The 23882-nt window shown below is 38.3% G+C and overlaps 2 protein-coding genes across 2 annotated transcripts in view; one reads left to right on the top strand and one right to left on the bottom strand.

Annotated features, from left to right (window-relative positions):
• The first annotated feature begins 6529 nt into the window (after window positions 1-6529).
• On the top strand, window positions 6530-8526 carry LOC105389346 (shematrin-like protein 1). The gene is made up of 3 exons (XM_011560445.3): window positions 6530-6714; window positions 7120-7252; window positions 8127-8526. Exons 1-3 carry the CDS (start codon window positions 6697-6699, stop codon window positions 8378-8380), a joined length of 405 nt encoding a protein of 134 aa, XP_011558747.1. The 5' UTR covers window positions 6530-6696; the 3' UTR covers window positions 8381-8526.
• Window positions 8527-20462: 11936 nt separating this feature from the next.
• Window positions 20463-23882, bottom strand: part of LOC105389352 (muscarinic acetylcholine receptor DM1) — a 70219-nt gene continuing 66799 nt past the window's right edge. Inside the window, exons 4-5 of the mRNA XM_048629393.1 lie at window positions 23325-23500; window positions 20463-21975 (exon numbers count right to left, since the gene is read on the bottom strand). Of these exons, the coding sequence (XP_048485350.1) occupies window positions 21183-21975; window positions 23325-23500 (969 nt within the window). The 3' untranslated portion in view covers window positions 20463-21182. The remainder of the gene's footprint in view (window positions 21976-23324; window positions 23501-23882) is intronic.

Genomic DNA, 23882 nt, shown 5'->3' on the forward strand with positions numbered 1-23882 from the left:
CCAGCGGCTTCCCGCTACCTTCCGCAGATCATCAGACCAACGGGTTGGGGGGCGACCGACACGCCGTTTGCCGACACGGGGTCTCCACTCCAGAACCTTTCTACTCCAGCGGTCGTCGGCTCTGCGGGCTACGTGGCCAGCCCATTGCCATTTCAGCGTGCTAATCCTTTTGGCTATGTCGGTAACTTTAGTTCTCCTGCGGATTTCTTCGTTACGAATCCTATCTCGCAGGGACACGCCTAACATAGCCCTTTCCATAGCACGCTGAGCAACTCTGAGCTTGTGGATAAGCCCTTTGGTGAAGCACCACGTCTCGGCTCCGTAAGTCATCACTGGCAACACGCACTGATTGAAAACTTTTGTTTTCAGACACTGAGGTATGTTTTCAGTGAAGATGTGTCGTAATTTCCCGAACGCTGCCCATCCGAGTTGGATTCTACGAGCTACCTCTTTATCGAAGTTGGATTTACCTAATCGGATCACTTGTCCTAGGTAGGGATACTGATCAACAACTTCGATGGTGACACCTCCTACAGTTACGGGCGATGATGAAACATGTTCGTTCGACATGACCTTTGTCTTGTCCATGTTCATTTTCAGCTCAACTTGTTTAGAGGCATCATTGAGGTCTGTGAGCATTTCGCCCAACTCCTCCAGCGTTTCCGCCATAATAACTATGTCATCAGCAAATCGTAGATGAGAGATATATTCGCCATTGACGTTAATGCCCAGTCTTTTCCACTCTACAAGCTTAAAAACATCTTCCAGTGCACAGGTGAACAGTTTCGGAGAAATAACATCTCCCTGTCTCACGCCCCTTTGCAACTGGATCGGTTTTGTGCTATGTTCGTGTAATCGAACTGACATTGTGGCAGCATTGTACATACATCTCAACACCTCGATATAGCGATAGTCTATATGGCACCGCTGAAGGGATTGAAGCATCGCCCAGAGCTCAATAGAATCAAAGGCTTTCTCATAGTCCACAAACGCTAGACATAAAGGTAGATTATACTCCTCGGTCTTCTGTATAACCTGCCGAAGCGTGTGTATGTGATCTATGGTACTATAGCCTTTTCGGAACCCGGCTTGTTCGGGTGGCTGGAAGTCGTCGAGTCTTTGCTCGAGACGATTCGTAATAACTCTCGAAAACAGCTTGTACACATGGCTCAGAAGTGCAATGGGTCTATAATTCTTCAATAGGGCTTTGTTGCCTTTCTTGAAGAACAAAGTCACTACACTTCTGCTCCATGCCTCCGGGCTTGTGCCTTCGAGTATGACGGAATTAAACAGCCTCCGAAGTGCTATTAAAATCGGTCTACCGCCGGCTTTCAGAAGTTCTGTCGTTATTCCATCATCTCCCGGAGCTTTGTTGTTTTTTAGCTGTTTGAGAGCTATACTAATCTCGTCTAGACTGACGTCCGGAATATCTTCGGTATAGTGTCGGGTGAGTGGCGCTCGGCTGTCGTGAGCACCGCTGGTAATAGGGTTTTGTGTTGTGGTGTATAACTGTCCGTAGAATCTCTCAATTTCTCCCAGAATTTCGGGCACTGATGAAACGGTGTTGCCAGTGTCGGTCTTCAGTTGGGTCAACAGAGTCTGCCGAACAGATCGATCTCTAGCAAAGACTTTGGAGCCCTTGTTTTGCTCTATTGCGTCTTGAATGCGCTTGCAATTGTAGCGTCTCATATCGCAACGTCTTGCTTTGGCGATCTGTCTGTTTAGACGTCTGTATTCGACCATATCAACTGAAGACTGCAACCTCATTTCTCTCCGTTCTCTTATCAGAGTCCCATCTGAGAGTTTTTGAGGTCCTCGGTTGGTTCGGGACGAAAAATATTTCGATCCTACCTCTCGGACAGTTTCCACAAACCTATTGTTTAAATCGTCAACTGTAACGCAATTCTCTAAACATATCAGGCGGTCGCAAAGCTCAGACTGAAAGCTTTCGGGATCCTGGATTTGAGCAGGAGTAGGACGGAGCGTGGACTTCATTAGACGGGAGCGTTCTATTTTGCAGTTTATATTCAAAGTGCCTCTTACGAGTCGGTGATCGCTGCCGGTCTTAACCCTACTGATCACTGAGACATCATTGAATATGTGCTTCTTATCCGTCAATATGAAGTCGATCTCGTTTTTAGTCTTCCCATCGGGGCTAATCCACGTCCACTTCCTTTGTGGCTTCTTCTTGTAGAAGGAGTTCATCATATAGAGGCCCTCCTTCTCCAAGAAGTCAGCCAGCATTTGCCCACGATGGTTCCTGACTCCAAATCCATGTGACCCCACTTTCGTCTCGCCGCCTTCTTGTTTTCCGAGTTTCGCGTTAAAGTCTCCCATCACCACCGTGAAATGAGTAGTGAACTTACGCAGGGCAGACGATACGTCTTCATACGCAAGTTCGACCTCATCATCGGTGTGCTTAGATGTGGGTGCGTAAACCTGTATGACCTTCATTGAGTATCGTTTAGATATTCTCAGGATGAGGTACGCAACCCGTGTCGACACACTTCCGATTTCAACGATGTTGTTGACGAGGGACTTGTTGACGATGAACCCGACACCCCCTTGGGACAGTTGGTCGCCCTCCCGGTGGTACAGCAAGTTTCCGGACTGGAGAATTTCCGTATCCTCTCCCTCTCGTCGGACTTCGGATAACCCTATAATGTCCCATTTTAACTTGCTGATTTCCTCTTCCAGCTCCTCTATCTTCACGTCTTCCCTCAGTGTCCGTGCGTTATATGTTGCCAGGTGCAAGGGTCGGTTGGGCTGGTAGCCGACTCTCTGCCGGAGATTCTTCGCACCCCCTGCCCCGCCGTTACCGTGACCGCTACCGGAGTCCGGGATAGCGGGGCTGCCGGGGACTGGGGGCCGGGGCTTTGTTTTTTCCATCATTAGGAGGTGTATTTGCCATAATCACCGCGCTTGGCAGGCGTGTTGGTGATTCTCCTTTTTTACGGCGGGAGATCGCCGCCTCTGCTAGGAGAGGAGGTCGGGTCGATTTACCGCCGCCCGACATTCGGCGTTGTCACTCGTTAGCACCACCCAGGGGGCACGTGTAGGGTAACTAGGGTTTGTACCTACGGACGTGAGCGACAAGCCCCCCAAAATAATAACTCACACACACAATATCTAGTATGTTTAATGTTATTTATTCTATTAGCTATATTGAAAACTGAATTTTATTTGTGATTTTTCATAAATGATACTGTAACCTGTAACATAAACAAACTTTTTGTATTATTTTCAAGGTTTTCTAAATAAACGGTTTCGTAATATTTCTTTCACAATTTCATCTAATTCATGCAGTCCTCTAAGTATAAACGCGTACTCTGAAAAATTTACAATTATAAATTATAGAATTGATTAAAACTTAATATACTACTTACCGACGAACTAAAAGTACTCAGGTATATTAGGTCCTACCACCAAATCCAGACACAATCTAAATGTCAAATAGACATTTTAACTATTTGTAGTAGGTGTGTAGTAGGTTTGTAGTACCTGTGTACAGTCGGTCTATGGTAGTGTAGTACCCATTGAGTGAGGGTACACCCGAGTCCGCGTTGTTCTATGGTAGTACCTAAGTAATACAGACTTGAAGTTAGTGGAAAACCTTAAAAGTCATCCTTATTGCCTGAGAGCTGGGGGCTTATCGCGAAGTCAAAATCAAGTAACATTTACGTAGTAGATAATTAGTGTCTAATCCTAATCATAACTTAATATTATAAATGCGAAAGTAACTGTGTCTGTCTGTCTGTTACTCTTTCACGCCAAAACTACTGAACGGATTTGAATGAAATTTGGTATACATATGGTCTAGACCCAGAGAAAGAACATAAGCTACTTTTTATCCCGGAATTCTCACGGGAAAACTTTTTAAGGCGAAGCGAAGCTCGCGGGAACAGCTAGTTCAATATAATTTGCCTTTTTTATAATTTGTAAATCCAAATATCGTTGTCAAAACAAGTTCGCGATAGAGACCCAGACTCACACCGCGATGTCAGCATCAATTTATTTTGCAACTTTCCCTCTCTATCCGACGAACAATGACTCATATTGCGACATATTTACGAGCACCAAACCCTAGCTTTTTCCCATGAAAGATGCAAAGAAGGGGGAAGGAAATAATAACAATATTTCGTCCAACGCCACGCTTCGTCTCGTAATGAATTTTAAATCGTCCATCTTGTTTCAGGAAACAATAACCCCTGGGCTGAATATTCAGCGGGCCCTGAAGGCTTTCACGCTGTTTGACATTTTGGGGAATATTATAATGGCGGACTAATTAGTAATTTATTAAGAGGCGGTGATTGATCGGCTTTTAATCATTAATTGGCCGTATAGCTCTGAGGTCACGACATTAATATTAATACAATTGTTGTATAAATGATTGTAGATGGGTTGATGCCGACTGTATGTATAATTTTATAATATACCGTCGGTCGAGGGCCATCTCTGACAATTTCAGAGATATTTACAGTGTAGCGATAAGGCCGCCTATCGATCAATGTTTCTAGTTTGTATGTCCGAAGTATTGAGTATTTATGACTTTATTGGTCATAAAGTAATGCTTCAGTGAGCATTGGAGACATTTCGACAGTTACCGGTCGATATCGAGCTGAATTTAGTACCAATCCTTTTCATATGTCTCGTGAAAATGGACAAGATTTACCGTCGCCTTACACTTCCCAGCACTTTTTTTATAAGATATACCTAAGCAATGAGGGAGCCTTTAAATTATATAAAATTGCATATTTTACACTGTACTGAAGACAAAAGTCCCTCGGAAAGCAAACCGGACCCTCAATACAATAATCAGTGCTATCCACAGCGCCATCCGGTCACGATGCAAATAATTATATCATTAACACCTATTAATATTAAATAATGTATTGAACACACATTAAGTGTTTCATCGGTTCAGTGATTCGGTGCATGCACAATGCACGTACTTGTGATGCTGAAACGCATACATATATTTATAATATTTGACTAAATTTTAGTAGAGGCCTTATTATCTGACTTTATTGTCGTTCCGTAATTTTATTAACCAGTATAAGGGCAGATTTTTCAATAGTCAGATAAATGTTTTCTGAGGAGTAATTATCACGCTGTCGCAAATCTGAATGTTTGTATTTGACAGTGACACCAACAATTTTATTTCTCCGGTAACATTTATCTGACTATTGAAAAATCAGCCCTAAATGTAGGAATGATCGTTCCTGCGATAAAATTTTACTTCTTTTTCTATTGGAACGATATAGTTCAATATTTTTTATTGACAGAGACCGTCTTTATTTTATGATTTGAAACCCATTAGTACGTAAACTACGTACCTAATCATAAAGATAACATACTCTTTATTTCACAAACATAGAACAGAAAATAAATAGTACAATCGGCAGCCTTATTATACGAAAAAGTAATCTCTTCCAGACCACATAGGAAAAAAAACTTAAGTAGCTTTATAAGTTATATCATTAAACGACTTGACGAGTTGTCCTTTAGCCATACAATTGAGTAGCGTCATCCAATGAACGCGCTAGTGATTCAACCAAAAAGGAGATTCAACCAGATGCCTGCGACATATCCACAACATTTATTAAGATAACTAGTGTTAATTTTGGTTAAATATTCATTTTTTCTTTTTAATTTTAGCTCTATTATTAAAGATAGCATATTTACGAATTCTAGTGCTACTACAAAGTAATATCTACCTGTAGCTTGTAGGTATAATTATCTTATACAGTACAACACGCCCAGTCGAAAACGCCTAAAGTTTGATTGCCATATCCTGTAATTTCAGAAAAAAGTTAATCCGATTAAACAAATCCTAGCATTCAAATAATTGAGCATTTTTTTAACTAGACCTTTTCGTTACTTCGTAGGTAGGTATACAGTTTTTTTGTTTCTTAATGTTGCACTTCTTAATTTAGTATAGTCATAATGAAATATGGCGAGTTAGCCGATTTTTGAGCACCATATTTATAGAGTTCAGTAGTTTCGAATCACAAGAATGCAGGATAATATTAGATATATCTAGCAGAAACTTTAGATATATCTTACCATGTTTTTCAGACACAGTTTAACATAATAACGATACTTTAATCATATTTAAATAGTGCTGTTACGACTGCTAATGAGGATTAATCAATTAACACTAATAGCTTAAAGAGTCAGGCGAGCAAGAAAAAAACTAAACTCCTAACATGAGACCGAGACATGGTAATGAGTGGGTACAGTATGTTTCATAAAACATAGTCATGAAGACAGGTCTTTATTGTTATGGAGGCTAAAAATGAAATCGGAGCATCATTACACAGCCTTTACTTAGCTTTGCAATTTAAGAGAACGTAAATAGTTTACGTTTTGTTATGTCAAAAGATTCATGATAGTTTCCGCTAGAGGCACCACTTTGTATGCGAGAAAACGTAAAGTTTTATAGTTTTCGACAAATTACGTAGGGTGTTACAAAAGTAGTATACTACGTTAGTAGTTCTCCACGTTCCCAACAACAAATGAACGCACAATACCAAACACTTACCTGACGCAACGCACACATTTACAACAGATCTTTCAGGCGCTATTGACATCCACATCCGGTCGCCAAACCTGCACCGGAAGTGGGGTTGGCAGTATAAATACAGTGGCCAGCTACCTCGGTCAGTACACTTCGTCAGAAGAAACTGAACCAATATGAACTCCTTGGTCACCGTGAGTTATTGTTTTGAGTTATTGCTTTAACACTTTGAGGTTGCGGCCTCCTTGTATCCTACTTGGTAGACGGAGATTCAAAATGGCCGTATATTCGCTTTTTATTTGAGTTGTGGATTGAAGATCTTAACTGCCATCCGAAAATCATGGTGTTATAAGTTTGAGTTGTGTAATTGTGTATCTGACTGCATTAATCGTTACTGTGAAACGGATGGATTGAGTGTTTTTTATTATACCTATAGCCTATTTTTAACCACATAATTAACCATGTGATTGCAAAGCGTACTTGTGTTTTAGCTATAGAAACATACGTTCTGATGATATTTGGAACCAAATTACAAAGTATTACTACTACAACGATATCTTAGACCCACTATAACTTGTGATTTTTGTTGTTATTTCCAGTTGTCGTGTCTGTTGGCCGCGGTGGGTCTGTCCCACGGGAGCGCGCTGGGCTACGGGCTGGGAGACTACGGTCTGGGAGGCTACGGGCTGGGGTACGGGCTCGGCAAGTACGGGTATGGAGGCTATGGGCTCGGTGAGTAGACGACGACGACATACTAATATATAAAAAACCGTGTTTGAAGGGCGTGTTAATCACAATTTGACACATATAAAGTTTGACAGCCAACTGACAGCGTTTGGTATGTGTCTATTATAGAAATAACTATAGAGACGCGTCCTAAAAGCTTTTATTTGCAAGTAAATTACTCATAGATAAATCTTAGATAGAGTTGGGTCACTCTACAATCCTATTCTGTAGACTCCAAACTCAAACTTATGTTCAACTATTAACCGCACTTTTCAGAAAAAAAATATGTAGATTATGCCAGGTCTAAAAATTTATTTCTTCCATAATTCCCTCTAGTTTTAGCTCTAGCTATCAATATGGGTATATGGACGTGTATAATTATGTTTAAATGAAGATATACCAAATTATAGATAGATGCTTTTATGACCTGAAGTAGTTATCCGTAATAGCAACAGCTCTATTTAATACCTGTTTCCCACTTGATAACTTCGTTAAAACTAATTAATGGCCCAAGTTTTGTCATAAAACTAACTTTGACCCGAAAGCTTCCGTTTACCTTCTGACTACTTACAAGTACTTGAACTGAAGTTTCAGTCAAAGATCGAAGCTCGGATAAGGGCTCAGCGAAACACAACTTTAGTGACCAGTCTGAAATCGATAATTGTAGCAAGATTACTTTCTTTCCCATAAGTCTAGAAGTTTCCTTTCTCTAATCGGTCTGATTGAATTTGCTTCCCATCGACGATGATAAGTTTTTATTACTATACGAAGTCTAATTCATATTCTTTTCTTAAAACAAAGCAATTCCGCTCGTTAACCAGAACAATTCATAGATCCATAACTCCAACAATGTACTTACCGCCTCCTTCTACCCTTCCAGGCTACAGCTCAGTGGTGGTCCCGGCAGCAATCTCCTCCGCCAACCAGTGGAAGGCCGCCCCCATCCCCGTGATCAAGACCATTGCCGCCCCCATCATCAGCGCCCCCATCATTAAGACTGTCGCGCCCCTCGACTATGGATACGGCTATGGCCTCGGCGGATACTACGGAGGCCTAGGCTACAAGAGCTTGGGATACGGATACGGCAATGGCTACGGATATGGCAAAGGCTACGGATACGGCTACGGACACTAAACAAGGAGACAAGGATACAGCTATAGCTATATTTTCTCTCTTCTAACTCGATTCTAGAAGTACAGAGCGGTGCTTGGATATTGATGAGCTAAATTCTTCTTCTGCGATTTGGATGCACTATTAAAATCATTTCTATGCTTTTCTTAGTTGTGGGTTTTATTTGATTTGTCTGTGTTAAATATTATGTAGGTAGTGGTGGCAAGATGTGTGGTTCAACATATTCCGATCTAGAATTAAACAAATATCTTCCTGGAAGGTAACTTGTCCGGCAATCGATCCAGGTTTGTGTATTGCGTAAGTACTTATACTAACGGTGAAAATCATGCTTGCATTTCAAAACTACTTATATTTCAATATTTGTGGTGAAATTAATCGGGACATGCTTCAAATGGTACAAGTTTTAACATAGGTTAGGGCCAGGGGGTCACTCTTTATATCAAAAAACGGAGTTTCAGAGCGATTGCACGACAGAGCTCTCGTTCGTTCGTTTTAGAGTAACCCTCCAGTGCCCATTCATCAATACTAGGTACCTTTTGCACCATTCGCTCTTGAGAACATTATGCATGCAGCACCGTGAATGAGGATATGAGTAAAACTTACTCAGACCTTCGCACCAGAACCTTTCAACTATTCCTGAATAAATCGTGAGTATTACCTGGTTATAGAGCTGACCGTCGCGTCGCTGTGTATCGATATTTAGTATTCACAATTTATCGATATGTGATACGTACGTAACGCCGTAATCTATATTATGATGTACTTATTTAATTTAATAACGGATTATAAATTTACAAAAATCTATAAGTTTTATATTTTGGGACTCAATATTCTATGAAAGCGATACGATACCACCAACAGCACCATCGATATAAACAAAAAAGTGTATCGTATTAAGGTGTATCGATAAAAAAGAAATCGATATCACTATCAGTCGGGCTGGTGGCAGTATGGAATTATAAAAGTCTGGAACTTTGATGACTTGTAGGGAAGAGGCAGCCAAAGACGCGACACTAGGCATAGATGAACACTGCAGTTAAAAACAACAATAATTGAGATTAATAATTGCATTACTTTAACTCGGCTGAACCGAACATATAGAGGAAGATAAATATTTTTTTTCACAACAATATATAACGAACAAAATGTCCTCATCATTATTTGGTGTTTTATTAAATTTATTTAGATTATCAATAGGTATAGATTTAGAAGGGTCATCATGGGGACTTATAATCATCAGCCAAAAAACCCCTCTGTAGACAAGTATTAGTGTTTAATGATTGGAGAAGGCGAGACCAATAACTAAAATACCATCATGCACTACAAACTTATATCCTCTTTCGATCTGCCACGTCTGCAAGCCTCGCTAATCTTTGCCTCAACCCCCATTATGCCAAGTCTATAGTGAGAGTAGGAGACTAAGAAATTTCTTCTCCTTGCGTTAATTGAAAAAGCAATTAACCCCACCCCTCACCACTCACAAACCCCTCGAGGAACCTAGTAGATAGGTATTTGAGTTGCTAACTTTACTTAGGATTCTACTTTAAGTAGGATGGCTATCCTTGGTTTCTTTGAGATCTAAAATGACATGTCCTAACTTAAAAATCTCTCACAATCAAAATCTTGTGATTGGTTAAGTCCCACTGGGCAAAACACACAATCAAAATACCCTGTCTGACTGTTGAGATCTCTATCTTGTTGTGTTAAACTCAATTTCATACGGTTTTGTTACAGCAAAGTAAACTTTCCTGTAATTTAATCCTGAGCTAAATGCTTAACCTTTGAGCAACCTACATTTCACATCCACAGGCAAAACGAATTTTCCTCACAAATAAATAATTCATTACGTTACAAAAATACCCAGTCACATGCTTGAGTGATCCACTGCGGTATGATGATGATGAAAGACAAACGAACTCATTACATACACAGCATTACTCGCGCCGCTGACTGCATTAATGAGTTGCTAATTGTAGAAGTCGGGTAAAAAGGAGGCTGTAACGTAAACGCTGTTTTTCAGGTCCGTTTCTGTGTATGTAAGTACGGTGTGCAATTTTTGTATTGAGGGAGGTCAGTTATCTGCGTGGCTAATTGTACGATTACAGTAGATACTATATTTTAAAACATACAATAAAATATGACTTTTAAATAAAATAAAACGTACCATAGATTTATAAACTTCCAATAAACACGATAATAAGTGCCAATTTCTCCATTCTCGGTAAGAACATAACCAGGGAGTAGTAATTAACTTTTGACACATCTGTCATGAATTTTATATGGAGATGACGTTAATTTATAAATCAATCTCTGTCGGTTAGATAACCGACAATGGAGAAATAGGCACTAAACATGGTTTATTTTTTGATGACATTACAATAAAAGTCCGAAAATCTAGTCACAAAATAAGGCCACTCTCTAGTTTATATTGAAACAGCAAGAATGCAATTCAAGTCTGCACATTTTCTGCTTGGACTTGAAGACGCAAATTCCTATAAACTAGAGTGCACTGCACGTACCGATTACTGTCACTTACGCCACTCGCTGCGGAGCTAAACTCGCCCTTATGGCCTTTCTTGAAATAAAAATGTAGAGTCGACTTAGTGGCGCTAGCATCGCAGTTTTAGTTTACTTTTTGAATTGAAATAATCAATCTGCACTGTTTTTAAAATATAAAAGATCGTACTTCAAGTACTTTCGCTTCATGTGGGAACGCATGAAACATCCTGAAAAATGTTTAATTTTTTTGAAATGTGATACCTATATTCGAAATTAGAGTAAAAAAGGGAAAGTAAAATAAAAGATTTACTGCACATTCACGACAGAACCTTTTCTCAAGAACAGAGAACATTTAGTTCAACAGAAATATTTTTGTGTGGCATGGAGCTATAGCGCTGCATTACATAATTTAGGAAATCATATAGGAAAGAATAATAGAATTTTCTAAAACAGTACTTTTGTAATTATTTTGTAAGTTTAATGAAAACGTGTGTAATTACTGGGTCAGTGTACCTACAAGTGATATATCGTTGTATACAACCGTATAGTGATATATAGTGATATGTCGTTGTATACAACCATATACAACCATATGCAAAATTTAATAATGTTTTGTAGTTTTCTCGACCACGGTGAAGATATTTTATCAAGCTATAGTCAGTGCGAGCGCGGTGGCCTCTCCGTCTACAAGAGAACACTCTGTATAGCTCAGTGACACTTACTAGTCGCTACTCTTTGTATTTATGCTCTACAGGGTGTTCTAGCCGAAGTAATGTTATTGTAGTATTGCAGTCTTTCAAGCTGATGCCTCACCCCCTCTTGGTAAAGGTTTTTGAATCATATTTGAAAAAATCTCTCATTCTTAATTGCCCGGCTGCCCCCATATAGGTAGGTACGAGTACCTCGTCTCAGCGATGATTCCTGTGACGTTATGGAGACGTTTATAATTTTACTGTTTTAGCATCCCATTATGGATTTCTGTAGATTTTGTCGACTTATTATAGGAGTCGTATTCAATGAAATGTAGTGTTTCTCCGTAATTCGGAAAATTCTGAACTGTCACAGGAATCATCTTAGCTGAAACCTTATTTCAGGTATAACATAAGAAACAATATATTATTTGAGTTTTAAAAAAATCGTGTTAGTGTGCTTTTCAGCAAAATTAACTTAAGTCATAATATTACCTGGGGGGTCAGATAGGTACCTACCAGCGTGGCACACTTTACATGAGAATTACGTAATACACCTAATTAAAATATTATGAAAGCTCCTTTTAATTAACATTTATTTCCATGACGAATGAAACTATTCAAACTCCATACAATTTAATGTAAAACAAAGGAAGCTCAGCTCTTGTGCAATGTAACAATGGGGGGAAAAGAAAAATAAAGGTAAAGTTTTAGAGTAAAACTTGATATTTTATTTTACACTTAGATTAACAATAGAACACGATGGAACAGTCAGTGCAAAAGAAACGCCTCGACAAACAACACCCCACTTCTACACTGAGAGTTTATTTTGAATTAGTTAGAAGATATAATAAAATTTTTGTGACTTTATTCACTGGCATACTGGTTTTTATTAGGTTCAACTTTAAACGGGTTGACAGTTGACAGTAAAGAAAATGCGGAAAGTTTTTTTGCTTCTTTTTTGTTTTTCATGCCAAACTATCTTGTCCTTATATTTTTAATCTCGTAATCTAATTAATCTGTAATCCTCGTTACCTCGTTTACATTCAGCCGAAGTGAGCAGGGAAGTTTGCAGGGAAGGGGGCAGGGAAGTGGACAGGACAGTGTGTAAACGCGATACTTCTCATGCCGCTGCCATTGCCACTCGCGCTGCCCGGCGCTCCCCTAAATGGCGGTTTTTTGTGCGGAAGTCAAAGGACCGGCAGCGCGAGCGGCAGTGCGTGTTTACATTCAGCTCCGACGCTCAGTACTCGCCGAGCACCTGGAGGAGGTTCACTTGTACTTAAGTTGATTGTCTAATAAATTTCGGGGTTTTAATTTTTTTTATCAAGAGCTAATTTCTTACGTACTATGGGTACATTCGAGTAACGCATGTGTCTTTTGTTTCTACTACGGATAGTGATCGTTTAGGTAATTGCAACGACTGAACCGATTTTAATGCATCAGATAATGTTGTGTCGCTCCTTAGTGGTCGTTTCTTTTTTCTGCCTATACATTTTTCTCTCTATTTAAAATGAGACCGCGGCCGATGTAATTATTTCGACGTCTGCCATTGCCGACACTTGAAAGCGAAGTGAGTGGCAGGGCAGTATGTAAACACACACTCCTCTCGATCCTGCTGCAGCAATATTTAGGGAATTATTGCCGGCAGCGCGAGGGGCAGCGGCAGGGGCTGAATGTAAATGGGGTTTAAGATTTTAAAGTAATCTCAGATTGTCACGCCCCGCGTGCACATGAATATTCCTGTGTTGTCGGATGTACACCACTGCGTTTGTACACCTGGTAAAATAGATAAATGTCCTCCCAGTAAACAGTTAGATGTCAAAATTTAGCATGTGAAGCATATTAATTTGCGTTACTTATTTCATCTCCATCATCATTATTACCCTATAGCAGTTCACTGCTGGACGTAGGCCTCTCCCAAAGCACGCCACTGGATGCGATCTATAGCTATCCGCACCAAATCATTATTAACCTTTCGCAAGTGATCAACCCATTTAGCCGGGCGTCCACTATGGTACATTACTTACTTATTTTTACTTATGGTTATTTTAACAATTAAATTAAATGGAAATTTCACTGAAATAAACTACTGTAATTCATTTAACAACAACATCAATTATTATTTACTGAGTTTTTTTAATAAGCATGTGTGCATTTCTTCTAAGACAAACAAACACAAAAATCTAACTCGTCCACATGAATCTACATATGTATACACCTATCTATCTACAAAAGCATGGAAGTCAAAACTGCGCTGCAAGAATTTCTAGAAAGAAATGCGACAGAAAAGCTTGAAAGCGAAATAGTTTCCGGGTCGACACTGACTCACTTCATGTAGCAGAATACGAGTATACCAGTGTGCAAGTTATTTATAAATACAAGATGGGATTCTAACAGTGATCTAGATAAAGGGATATTTCTGTGATATAATAATATATATCGACTGGTAATAAAAACTCACCATATCATATCATGAGTTCACGGGATAGGTCGCGAGCTCTATTAATTCTTTTTTAATATACTTGAAGGTTTGGGTAGCACAGTTTGATATCAAACGTATATCTCCCGTTTAAAACATTCAGGCACCAGTCCACCATCTTGGCTCTACACTCAGCCCTTTCGCGGAGCGATTTCACACATTTTCCCGTTTACTGGGCCCCGGGCACAGCGCGCTGTGAGGCAGAAGAAATGGTCGTTAGAGCCATGCCACACGAGCATTTTGTGTGTTCAATATTCAATACTTAATCATTATTGTATCCATCCGTTTAGCACACTTCGTTGAAACATAGCGTCTTAGATCTAACGCCGCCGTTGTTCTATCGTTAGGTACAGACAACGTAAAAACGTTAAAAAAGAATTTAAGTTTTTGAGAGCACTAAAATTAGGATTTGTCCCTTCAGAAACGCTCATGCAGTATCACTTTTACCTAGTTACTAGTTATTATTCTATGCTTTCACTAGCACCTGCGTCAACATCATCATCATATATCACAAAAATATTGGTTTTGTGGGAATTCTTTTTATTAATTAATAATAAATAAATAACTCATCTATCCATCTATATAATAAATAAATAATAATAAAAATAACTGTATAAGTAACCCTCTGTTTCCCGCCTACCTACAAATATTTTACTTTAGGTAGTGGTATCACTACTGAAGATACACTGACTGTGGTCCGTGAGAGGGCGATGGGCGTGAGGCGAGTGCATTTTCTGTATGCACTTTTAGTCCCTACGTCATAGGAGGGGCCTTTTACTGTTTCATGGCGGGAATAATAACCTTACCCAGCTAGCCTAGCACAGGCCGTTAGCGTTTCCAGATTTTTATTAGTGAAATAATTAAGTTGATTCTGAAGCCAAAGAACATAGTTTAGCGATGTCCAACTATAAATGATGCCAGTAGAAAATAAGATTTAAAACTTACAGAGTCGTAGGTACTTAAAGAGAATTAAAGATTTTGACAGCACTACTCGTATTTAAAATTAGAATTTTTCCCTTCAAAATCGACCGACATCATTGCTTTACCATAAATCAAATAAAACCGTTTTGGTTTACACGTTTACACACACCAACGTCAAACTTATTACACTGCCGCATGTGTGTAATGCGCTAAAAATAATAATGTAGCTGAATCAATTTGCAGTAAAGCTGAAGTGATGAAAACAACAGATTCTGTTGACCATCAACACACCGTGTTTACTGATACGGATTTCAAATCAATTCGAATTAATCGAATAAAATGATAATGGATTGCACCTATCATATAGGGGTATTCATAAACACTCACACATGTGGTAGAGTCAGTAATATAAGTAGCTATACACTTTTGTACCTCGTCAAACTACTATAACTACTAAAGAAGAAGAAGAAAAAGATTTTATTTGGTGCTACACAAATACACCGAAAAATACAACAAAACAAAAACATATACAAGAAAACATCAGATACAATTTGACTATAAAATTAATAAAACCAAAAACAATCCTACTACACTCGCGAGTAATGAAAAAGTTCCAATAATAGCAACAAAACAGTAGATCAGTTATAGAAAAAGGATTAATAGTAAGCGGTGCGCTGGAAAAACGTACAATTAATACACAAGTACAAAATAATTTGCTCGCGGATGGCGACTATAACTCCCGAAGGGATATTCAGAGAGGTGACTCGCAAGCGAGCCACCCGCTTTTCGCTGTACATTTGTACTCTCGTGATAGGTCGCGAGCCGTATCATCGTTTTATATATAATTACCTACCTAGGTACAATGATATTAATATGGTGTGCCAGAAGTGCATACTAAATCTGTAAATTATAATTGCAGCCATTTATAATATTAATGTACCAATTGTGCACAAACTAACTGGATACAGCAGATTTACGAGCTAACTTGTATATCAGCTATGCACAGGGAATACACACGGGCTGTTCTAGAATATCTCAATAATGAATAGACTCTAGGTAAGTAGAGTAAGAAAGCGCTAGCTTCGCAACAACAAAAAAATCAACAGCAAACCATTTATTAGGGAAGTAGGACTACCTAATTATTATTCTTTGCCATTTCTCAAACTTTTTAATTAATTATTTCGTTGCAAAGTTACCATTAAATAACATAAGTACCTTCACCTGTATAAATCATGATGCTTTTACTAGGTTTAGAAAAAATTAAAATACGAATAGTTTAGTTAAATTTTTATTGTCTTTGGTTATACAAAAACATGGATTAATTTTTAAAATAATTTACAAAACACATTTATTTGTCAATAAATACTTCGTGAATAGGTACTAATCTTGTAAATCGATAGTAATTTAATGTATGACCTAGGTATAATGCAACTTGACTCTTTGATTCTTTTATTTTAAAAATTGTTAGTAAAATGCAAATTTGTTTTATATTTGGTTTGAGCATTATCTGTCATGTTACGAAATAAACTTAATATTGAGTACCAAGCTGTGATGTAAACACCACCCTGTATGTAACACTCGTGAGTCTCAATTTAACCCTTAAGTCTTTTGGCGTAAGGTCCAAAGTGTGACACCTTGGGGCCCACCTGTACACAATAAAACATAATAATATGTAAATCACTTAATGTAAATGACAATATTTATTTACCATTTATAGGAAACCATGTATTAGTTCTACTCATACGCCATGCACTTACATATTATATAAAAATCCACCGATAATGCATCTAACATTTAATGGTTTCCATACGTTTCCAATTTAATTTTCCCATTTTATACAACACTACGATACACAATGTTTAGGTAAAATCTCAGTTCGTTAGTTACTTCCTTGTTATTCAATTCAATTTATGACTTTAAAATTTGTTACTAGGTATAATATAATTACTCAGTTTGGGTTAAACAAAACTTATTAAATATGATGATTCCTTTAAAAAAGGGGAATTTAAGTTTAAAATGTGACGATTCAAATATTTGGAGCACGTTTATCAATATACTAGAAAATGGTAGGTAAAATTAGGAATTATTTTTCCCAAAACACAAAGGCAGAACGTATATAGGTACCTACGTACCAAGCAACTTACCTAGGTAGGTAGGTATCTACTTAGTAAGTAGGTACAGATTTTTTGTTTCTGATGATGAAACAATATCAAATGTGATGAATGTGTGATTTTATTGTTTTTTTTGCCAATTTGCGGAACTTCTTTTACATATTGATAAATGTGCCACCACTATTGCTCATTTATTTCAATAAACATAACTTACTTTTCCCACACAATATATTTTATATAATAATAGTTAATTATAATTGTCTAGCTATTTGCAAAATATTTAATTAAGTAATCAGAACGCTGTAAAAGTACACACATACATACATCACTTTGTACATATTTTTCCTTTAGCATATAAATTGAAGACGATAACTTTTTAATAAATAAATTAAATTTAAAAAGCTTATTAAATAGTTAAAGAAGAATAATTTTGTCAAACTTGTTACAAATGCAATTACAGTTCGACTCAACTTTAATTAAGTAATAGTGAAGTAGCTATACGCTAGTTACACGTTTATTAAGAGAAAAAGTCTTCAAAACTCTCCAAAAAGCATTTTTTATTATTCTATAAACAGAGTGAAAAGCTAATGTATGGTCACCGTACTTATTATACATGGAGTCAGACAATTCTAACTAGACAAATGGTAATATATGGTTTTCTTTCACTGGTATCCCTAAATATATCAAGATGAATAAATAAATTGCGCAATTTTTGGCGGTAATTTGGCACTTGTTTTTGTTGCACACTTTGTCTGAATTTAGTAGTGTGACCAAACAGTTTCATGGCAACCAAGGTTAAATAGTTATAATAATTATTATATTTTGACACATACAAAATTTTAAGGGGGAAAAGTGAACAGAATGTACTGAAATTTGTATTAAAAAAAGTGTAAGAGTACAATCAGAGCAGTACTCGGATGGTTCAAACAAAAACAGTTCTTATTGCGCAGTGGAATCTTAAAACTCTAGTCACTACCCTTTTGAAGTTACGAAATTGTACCCTTACTGGTATATACCATAGTCTAAAAGTTAACCTACACTAGAAAATAAATCTGAGGTTAGAAAACAGTAATACAAAAAATAATTATCTAAGAGGTAAAAACTAATTAACTGTGCGTTTGACCATATTTTTAGGAATTTAATTAGTTATATTAAAATGAACTAGGTGAAATCAAACATACTTGGATTAGTAAGGGCTTCATTTTAAAATTACTTCAAGAATACAAGTCCAAGTATGTTTTACATTATGGAATAAATTTAATATGTGAAATAGAATTGCGTATTTTCAATGGTTATTTTGGATTAATGGCAAATTAATCATTTACGTATCTATTTCTATGGTGTTCTGGAAAGAGCTTAACTTCTCAGCTATTAAGTACGTTAGTTAACGCTTTTACCAGTAGTGGTAAGGTATCATACTATACTATGGTCACCACCATAAAAGATAATTTTATGCTATTTATAAAATATTAGAACTTTTCTGGCAGTTGAAGGGTTAATGGTACATGCTTACTTAATGTTTATAACCCAGACCGTACTCATTAGATAATTCAGTCGTTTCTAGTTCCGTATCGTGATGCAAACGAATATTTTTTTATAAGTTATGTTTACGTTTACCCATTATACAAAACAGATCTTGCAAAAAATATACAAAGTTGACTAACTGATCATGTTCCTGTGTTAAAAGAAATTGTAAGGAACACTGTAGACAAAGAATAAATATACTTACCTAAGATAGCTATAAAAATATTCAAACCAGAAGTTACAGAGATAAATAAAAAAATATTGAAATTTTAGGTATTAAAAGTACGCGATTCTATAACATGAATTAGTACAAAACCTTTGTCTTTAAAAAAGTAGGACACCATCATCATTGTTATATATTATGTATGTATGATATATTATAATTTCTAGCACTACACATAAATATCTTATTTACTGACCTTAAACGGGTAAATAAATCTCATCCACATCATAAATAAACGATACAACATTCATATTTAATTATTTGATTTACAAACTACATTTAGTAATAAACACACACATTCATTTATTTGTATAATATTTGTTTTTTTATATAATAAATTACGACATACAAATACAAATGGAATTAAACATATCACCTATTTACAATATTTTTAATGTTCTTATGTTTTTTCTTAGTTTACAATACACATTTATTTAGAATTTTCCTATCAAATGTACTTTTTGAGTCACATTTAATAATAGTAGGTATATATTAATTACATTACAAATTTGTATCTTGCTTATGTACATTACAAATAGTAAGTAAGTACTTATCGTAGTAATAATATAGTAAGTGTAGTACATATTAGTATTTTAAGAATGAAATGAGAACTAAGCATACAGAGATGAATATAGGATATTTCCCTTTCACTATCATAATACTCGTAAGATCGTTGTATCCATTTTAAAAGGCATTTCCAAGGAAACTGTACTAAAAGTACATCAAATAGTACACAGGTACTCGAAAAAAAAACTTATTATGACAACAGGGGGCACTAGGTATGGCTTACGAAAAACAAACGAAGGAGACACGCCTCGATCACGAGTGCTGCCAACTCGTAATTCGATAGCAATTTGTATGACAAGTGACTAGGTTGGCGCTGTTCTTTTTCCATATGTTTGTGTAGTATCGTACAACGTAGCGTATTGTCACGTTAGCCCGTGATGGACACAATTTCATGCACATAGTAACTAGGTAGAAGTCATTTGCTTTTCGTAAACTATAGTGACCCACAAGTCCATATTTTCTATCATCTGTATCCTTTCAAAATCTAATGTTTGAAAACTTTTATGAAATATTTTACACAAAAATATAATGAGAATCGATAATAAATTACACATACGAGGTACTTGCAATCTATAATTATAAGAATATTGCTTATTTTTTTATAACTAACATTTAAAAGTCACAAAAGTCTTCTCAATTTATGAAATTTACACATTTGATTAAGGATGCACTTTACTAGTAAGTGAAATTAAAAAAAACATTTAAAACGTTATTGTAAGAAAGAAACCGAAATAAATTCATACATTGTACAAAAAATATAACTATTTGAAATTATTCTAACGGTTAATATTTAATCGATTCATGCAAATTTCCGTTATTTTGTGTTCCCAACCCATAACCTGCTAAATTAATGAGAATTCATAAATTAATTTTTTTTTTAATAAAATTGAGATTTTAGCATTTTATTAACTATCGTAGATCGGTCAATGATAAACAAAATTCCTTGGCCTTTTAAAGTTTATCCGATTAGCTACTTATAGCTGTATTATTAGTATAATAGTCTAAGGGCGTCTTGCACAACAAAGTTAAATAAAAAAAAAATAACTTTGTTGTGCAAGACGCCCTAAATGAATAAATCAGAATTAATTAAGTTGCTTTTAATGACATGAGTATGAAAGTATTGGCACATTTAACTTAGTTTAATCATTTAAGTAAGTATGACTAAAATTAAATAGGTAAATGACTAGAAAACTCTCAAAATACTATACACGCAAAAAAATAAGTAGGGTGCCTACTCTTTGGACGGGTCGGTAAATTACTAATTTGATCAAAAATAAAGTTATCTTGTAAAGTGTTAAGAAAAGCAAATCATGATAACGTACTTCTGCTACCAGTTTATTTTCCCTTGTTCCGTCCCGTTACCGTTCCCAGCACTTAATTAATATTAACTCATCAATATTTAATGATAACTAAGTAAATAATCAGGTACCAAAATTGGGCAATCGTCAGATTGGTACCTCAATCCAAGTTAGGACTAGACTTTAACCATTATTCTTACTCTTGTAGATACATGAAACAAACTATTCATATCAAAGCAAATTTTAACAACATCACATCAAAATAAATCTCTCCCGAAATTAAAAACAATAGAATTACGCATGACAAAATACTCGCAAAAAAAGTACGCGAGTCCAGTCAGACTCATTAATTACTTTGGCACTACATACCTTAAATGTAACACAATTATGGAAGTCTACGGAAGTCTCATTCTCAATTCCATTGTTTTTAATGCCGCGAAGAAACCACAAAGAAAACGAAGCTAGAACGAACATAAAAGGATTCAATTTCGTTAGTTGTACACACCGCGCGATATGGCCTCCCGATTCCGGTTGTGCCACTTGCAGGTGAGGATCCGGACGTAGGTCCGCCTGAAGGTGGCGTTGCAGAGAGCGTAGCAGACGGGGTTGATCGTGGAGTTGATGTAGCAGAGCGCATAGAAGAACGACCAGAGCTCGTCGGGGATACACTTGGTGCACGCCGTCAGCGGCTTCAGTAAAACCAGGATGTTGTACGGCGTCCATGTCAGGATGAACGACAGCAGAATGGCGGAAAGCGTCTTCGCCGCTTTCGTCTCCTGTTTCTTCTCTTGCGTCTTCTTCTTCTTCGGCGTTTTCGACGGTATCCCCTTTGCAGCCAGCTGTTTGGGGATAATCTTCGCGTTTAGCGGGATCCTGACGTCTTGTATGTGCGAGGTGCGCCTCGTCAGCGCGGGGTGCCCGGCCGGGTGCAGGTTGAACTCGGAGTCCCCACGTGTCGGGGGGCGGTAGTGGGTGCGGGCATTCGGTGGAGACTCCTCTGAGATCATAGTAATACTTGGGCGGTCAGCTTCGGTGTCCGCTCCGGGTAGTCTTATAAGGATGGTGTAGACAGAGTCAGCGGATGCTGATTTGGGGGCGGGCGAGGCGGCGGCGTTGATGCGGGTGTTGGCGGGGAGGGAGCGGGAGTCGCGGGCCGCGGGGGCGGGCAGCGCGGGGGGGTCGTACCCGCGGCGCAGGGGGGACGCGCCGCCCCCCGCGTCCCCCACCGCTCCCCCGCTCACGCGCGTGGCGTACGGATCCCGGATGACGTTGAGAGATGGACATCTGCGGATGAGAGACGGTGGTTCGTATATTTGTGTTACAAAAGTGTATAGAAACCTGGTAGAAAACTAGCCATTTTAGGTACACCTTTAAGTCACCTGTTATGGTGGTTTTCCACCGACGCAGCGAGCCAAGAGCCAAATTTCAATTCAATTGTCGTTTCACCTCGTCGCGTCGGTAGAAAACAACCTTGCGTGGCCTGTTATGAAGCATTCGAAATTATGACCATGGTATAAAATTAATGTCTACATAAGCCTCGGAAGACAAGCGGCTGAGAGTTGGCTCCATCTACGTATCCATATATGCGAAATAACTTATAAACCCATTGACCCTTCAATACCCAAGCATAAGCCCATTTTTACTACAAAACTCCATCTAATACCCTTCGCTGTCAATCCACATAAAGTTAAAACGGTTAAAATCTAACCCCAACTGCCACGACACCGGAGTGACATGTCCGTCCGACAAGCCCACACGTGTATCGGACAATCGGACATCGGACAAACTAGATACCTCCCCCGCGGGAAACACTTAGCGTATTGGCTGGAGCAAATCGGATTCTCCGTTTCGAATGTCAACCGAGTTATGATGCAGTTTGCAAGTCGCCCCTCTCTGACTTGCAAACTGGAAACGTGTAATTAAATATGAAGTGGTGAAACTGTTCTAATTGGTGTCGGCTGGAGTTTCGGAGTCGCGAGCTATTTTGCTCACTTCTTGGAGGGAAACTGGTGGTTTGGTGGTCCAGGTTGGTTTAGATTAATGTAGTTTTCTGATATTCTGTTTTACATTCATTAAGACACTCTGTCTACTCTACTCTGTCTCTCTAGTATGGTACGACTACTAAATGAAGTGAGAATACATGTTACATGTTACTTTTAGTTTCAAATAAATTGGATACTGTAGTTGGCCTAGCCCTAGCATATAATTAATATAATTATAATTATATACTCGTAGTATCTTATAACACCCCTAGTAATCTGTATTTGGGTGTTTATCGTTGTCAAAATAAAATAGACACGTTCACTCTATTTCAGCGTCACAGAGAAAACCCAATTAAACCTACGTTACGAATTAGCAGGTCGTCACCAAAAGGCGTCACACTCAGCACTTCCTGCAACTTACCTAGACACGGAGCTCTGCAGCGGCGTCTCCACAGACACGGGCTTGGCGTAGCCCGGGCTTAAGGGCTTTTTCTAATAGTTGGGCACTATAAAAGGCGTCACACTCAGTACATGCCGCTATTAATCCACTCACCGTGAGACAGAGCTCTGCAGCGGTGTCTCCACCTACCGTGAATCAGGTCGTAGCCAAAAGCCATCTCACTCAGCATATGCCGCTACTAATCCACTCACCGTGAGACAGAGCTCTGCAGCGGTGTCTCCACCGACACGGGGGTCGCATACCCCGGGTCCGAGGGCTCCTCCTCGGGCTCCGTGTCGTCGGCGTCGTCGCGCCCCGAGTGCCACCACGCCACGCACCACGCGCGGACGGCCGCCCAACCACGCTTTTGGGGGCGAGTGGCGCCGCCCTGAGGGGGAAAAAAGAGTTAAGAGGAGAGTATACCCACCGATTCTAGGGAAATAGGTATTTAGGAAAACATTTACTATCGTATGCCCCGGGCACGGGTGCGATAGAGATGCACTGCAGCACGCACACTCTTAATTATCATCATCATCACGTCCCTACCGCTGGGGCACGGGTCTCCTTCCAATGAAGGCACGGTTTTAGGCCTAGTCGTCCACACCGGCTTATTGCGGGTTGGTGGACCTTAACACAAGCAAGCTTGTTCTGAGAGAGTTTTCGGGTAAGTGGGCAACCCGACTGTCAGATGTTTTCAAGCTGCCCGAAGGCCTCTGACTAGTCTTAACGACTGCTGCCGAAAAAATATTATGTATGGATATATAGTGGAG

The sequence above is a fragment of the Plutella xylostella genome, chromosome 23 (assembly GCF_932276165.1).
Source record: "Plutella xylostella chromosome 23, ilPluXylo3.1, whole genome shotgun sequence".
NCBI lineage: Eukaryota > Metazoa > Arthropoda > Insecta > Lepidoptera > Plutellidae > Plutella > Plutella xylostella.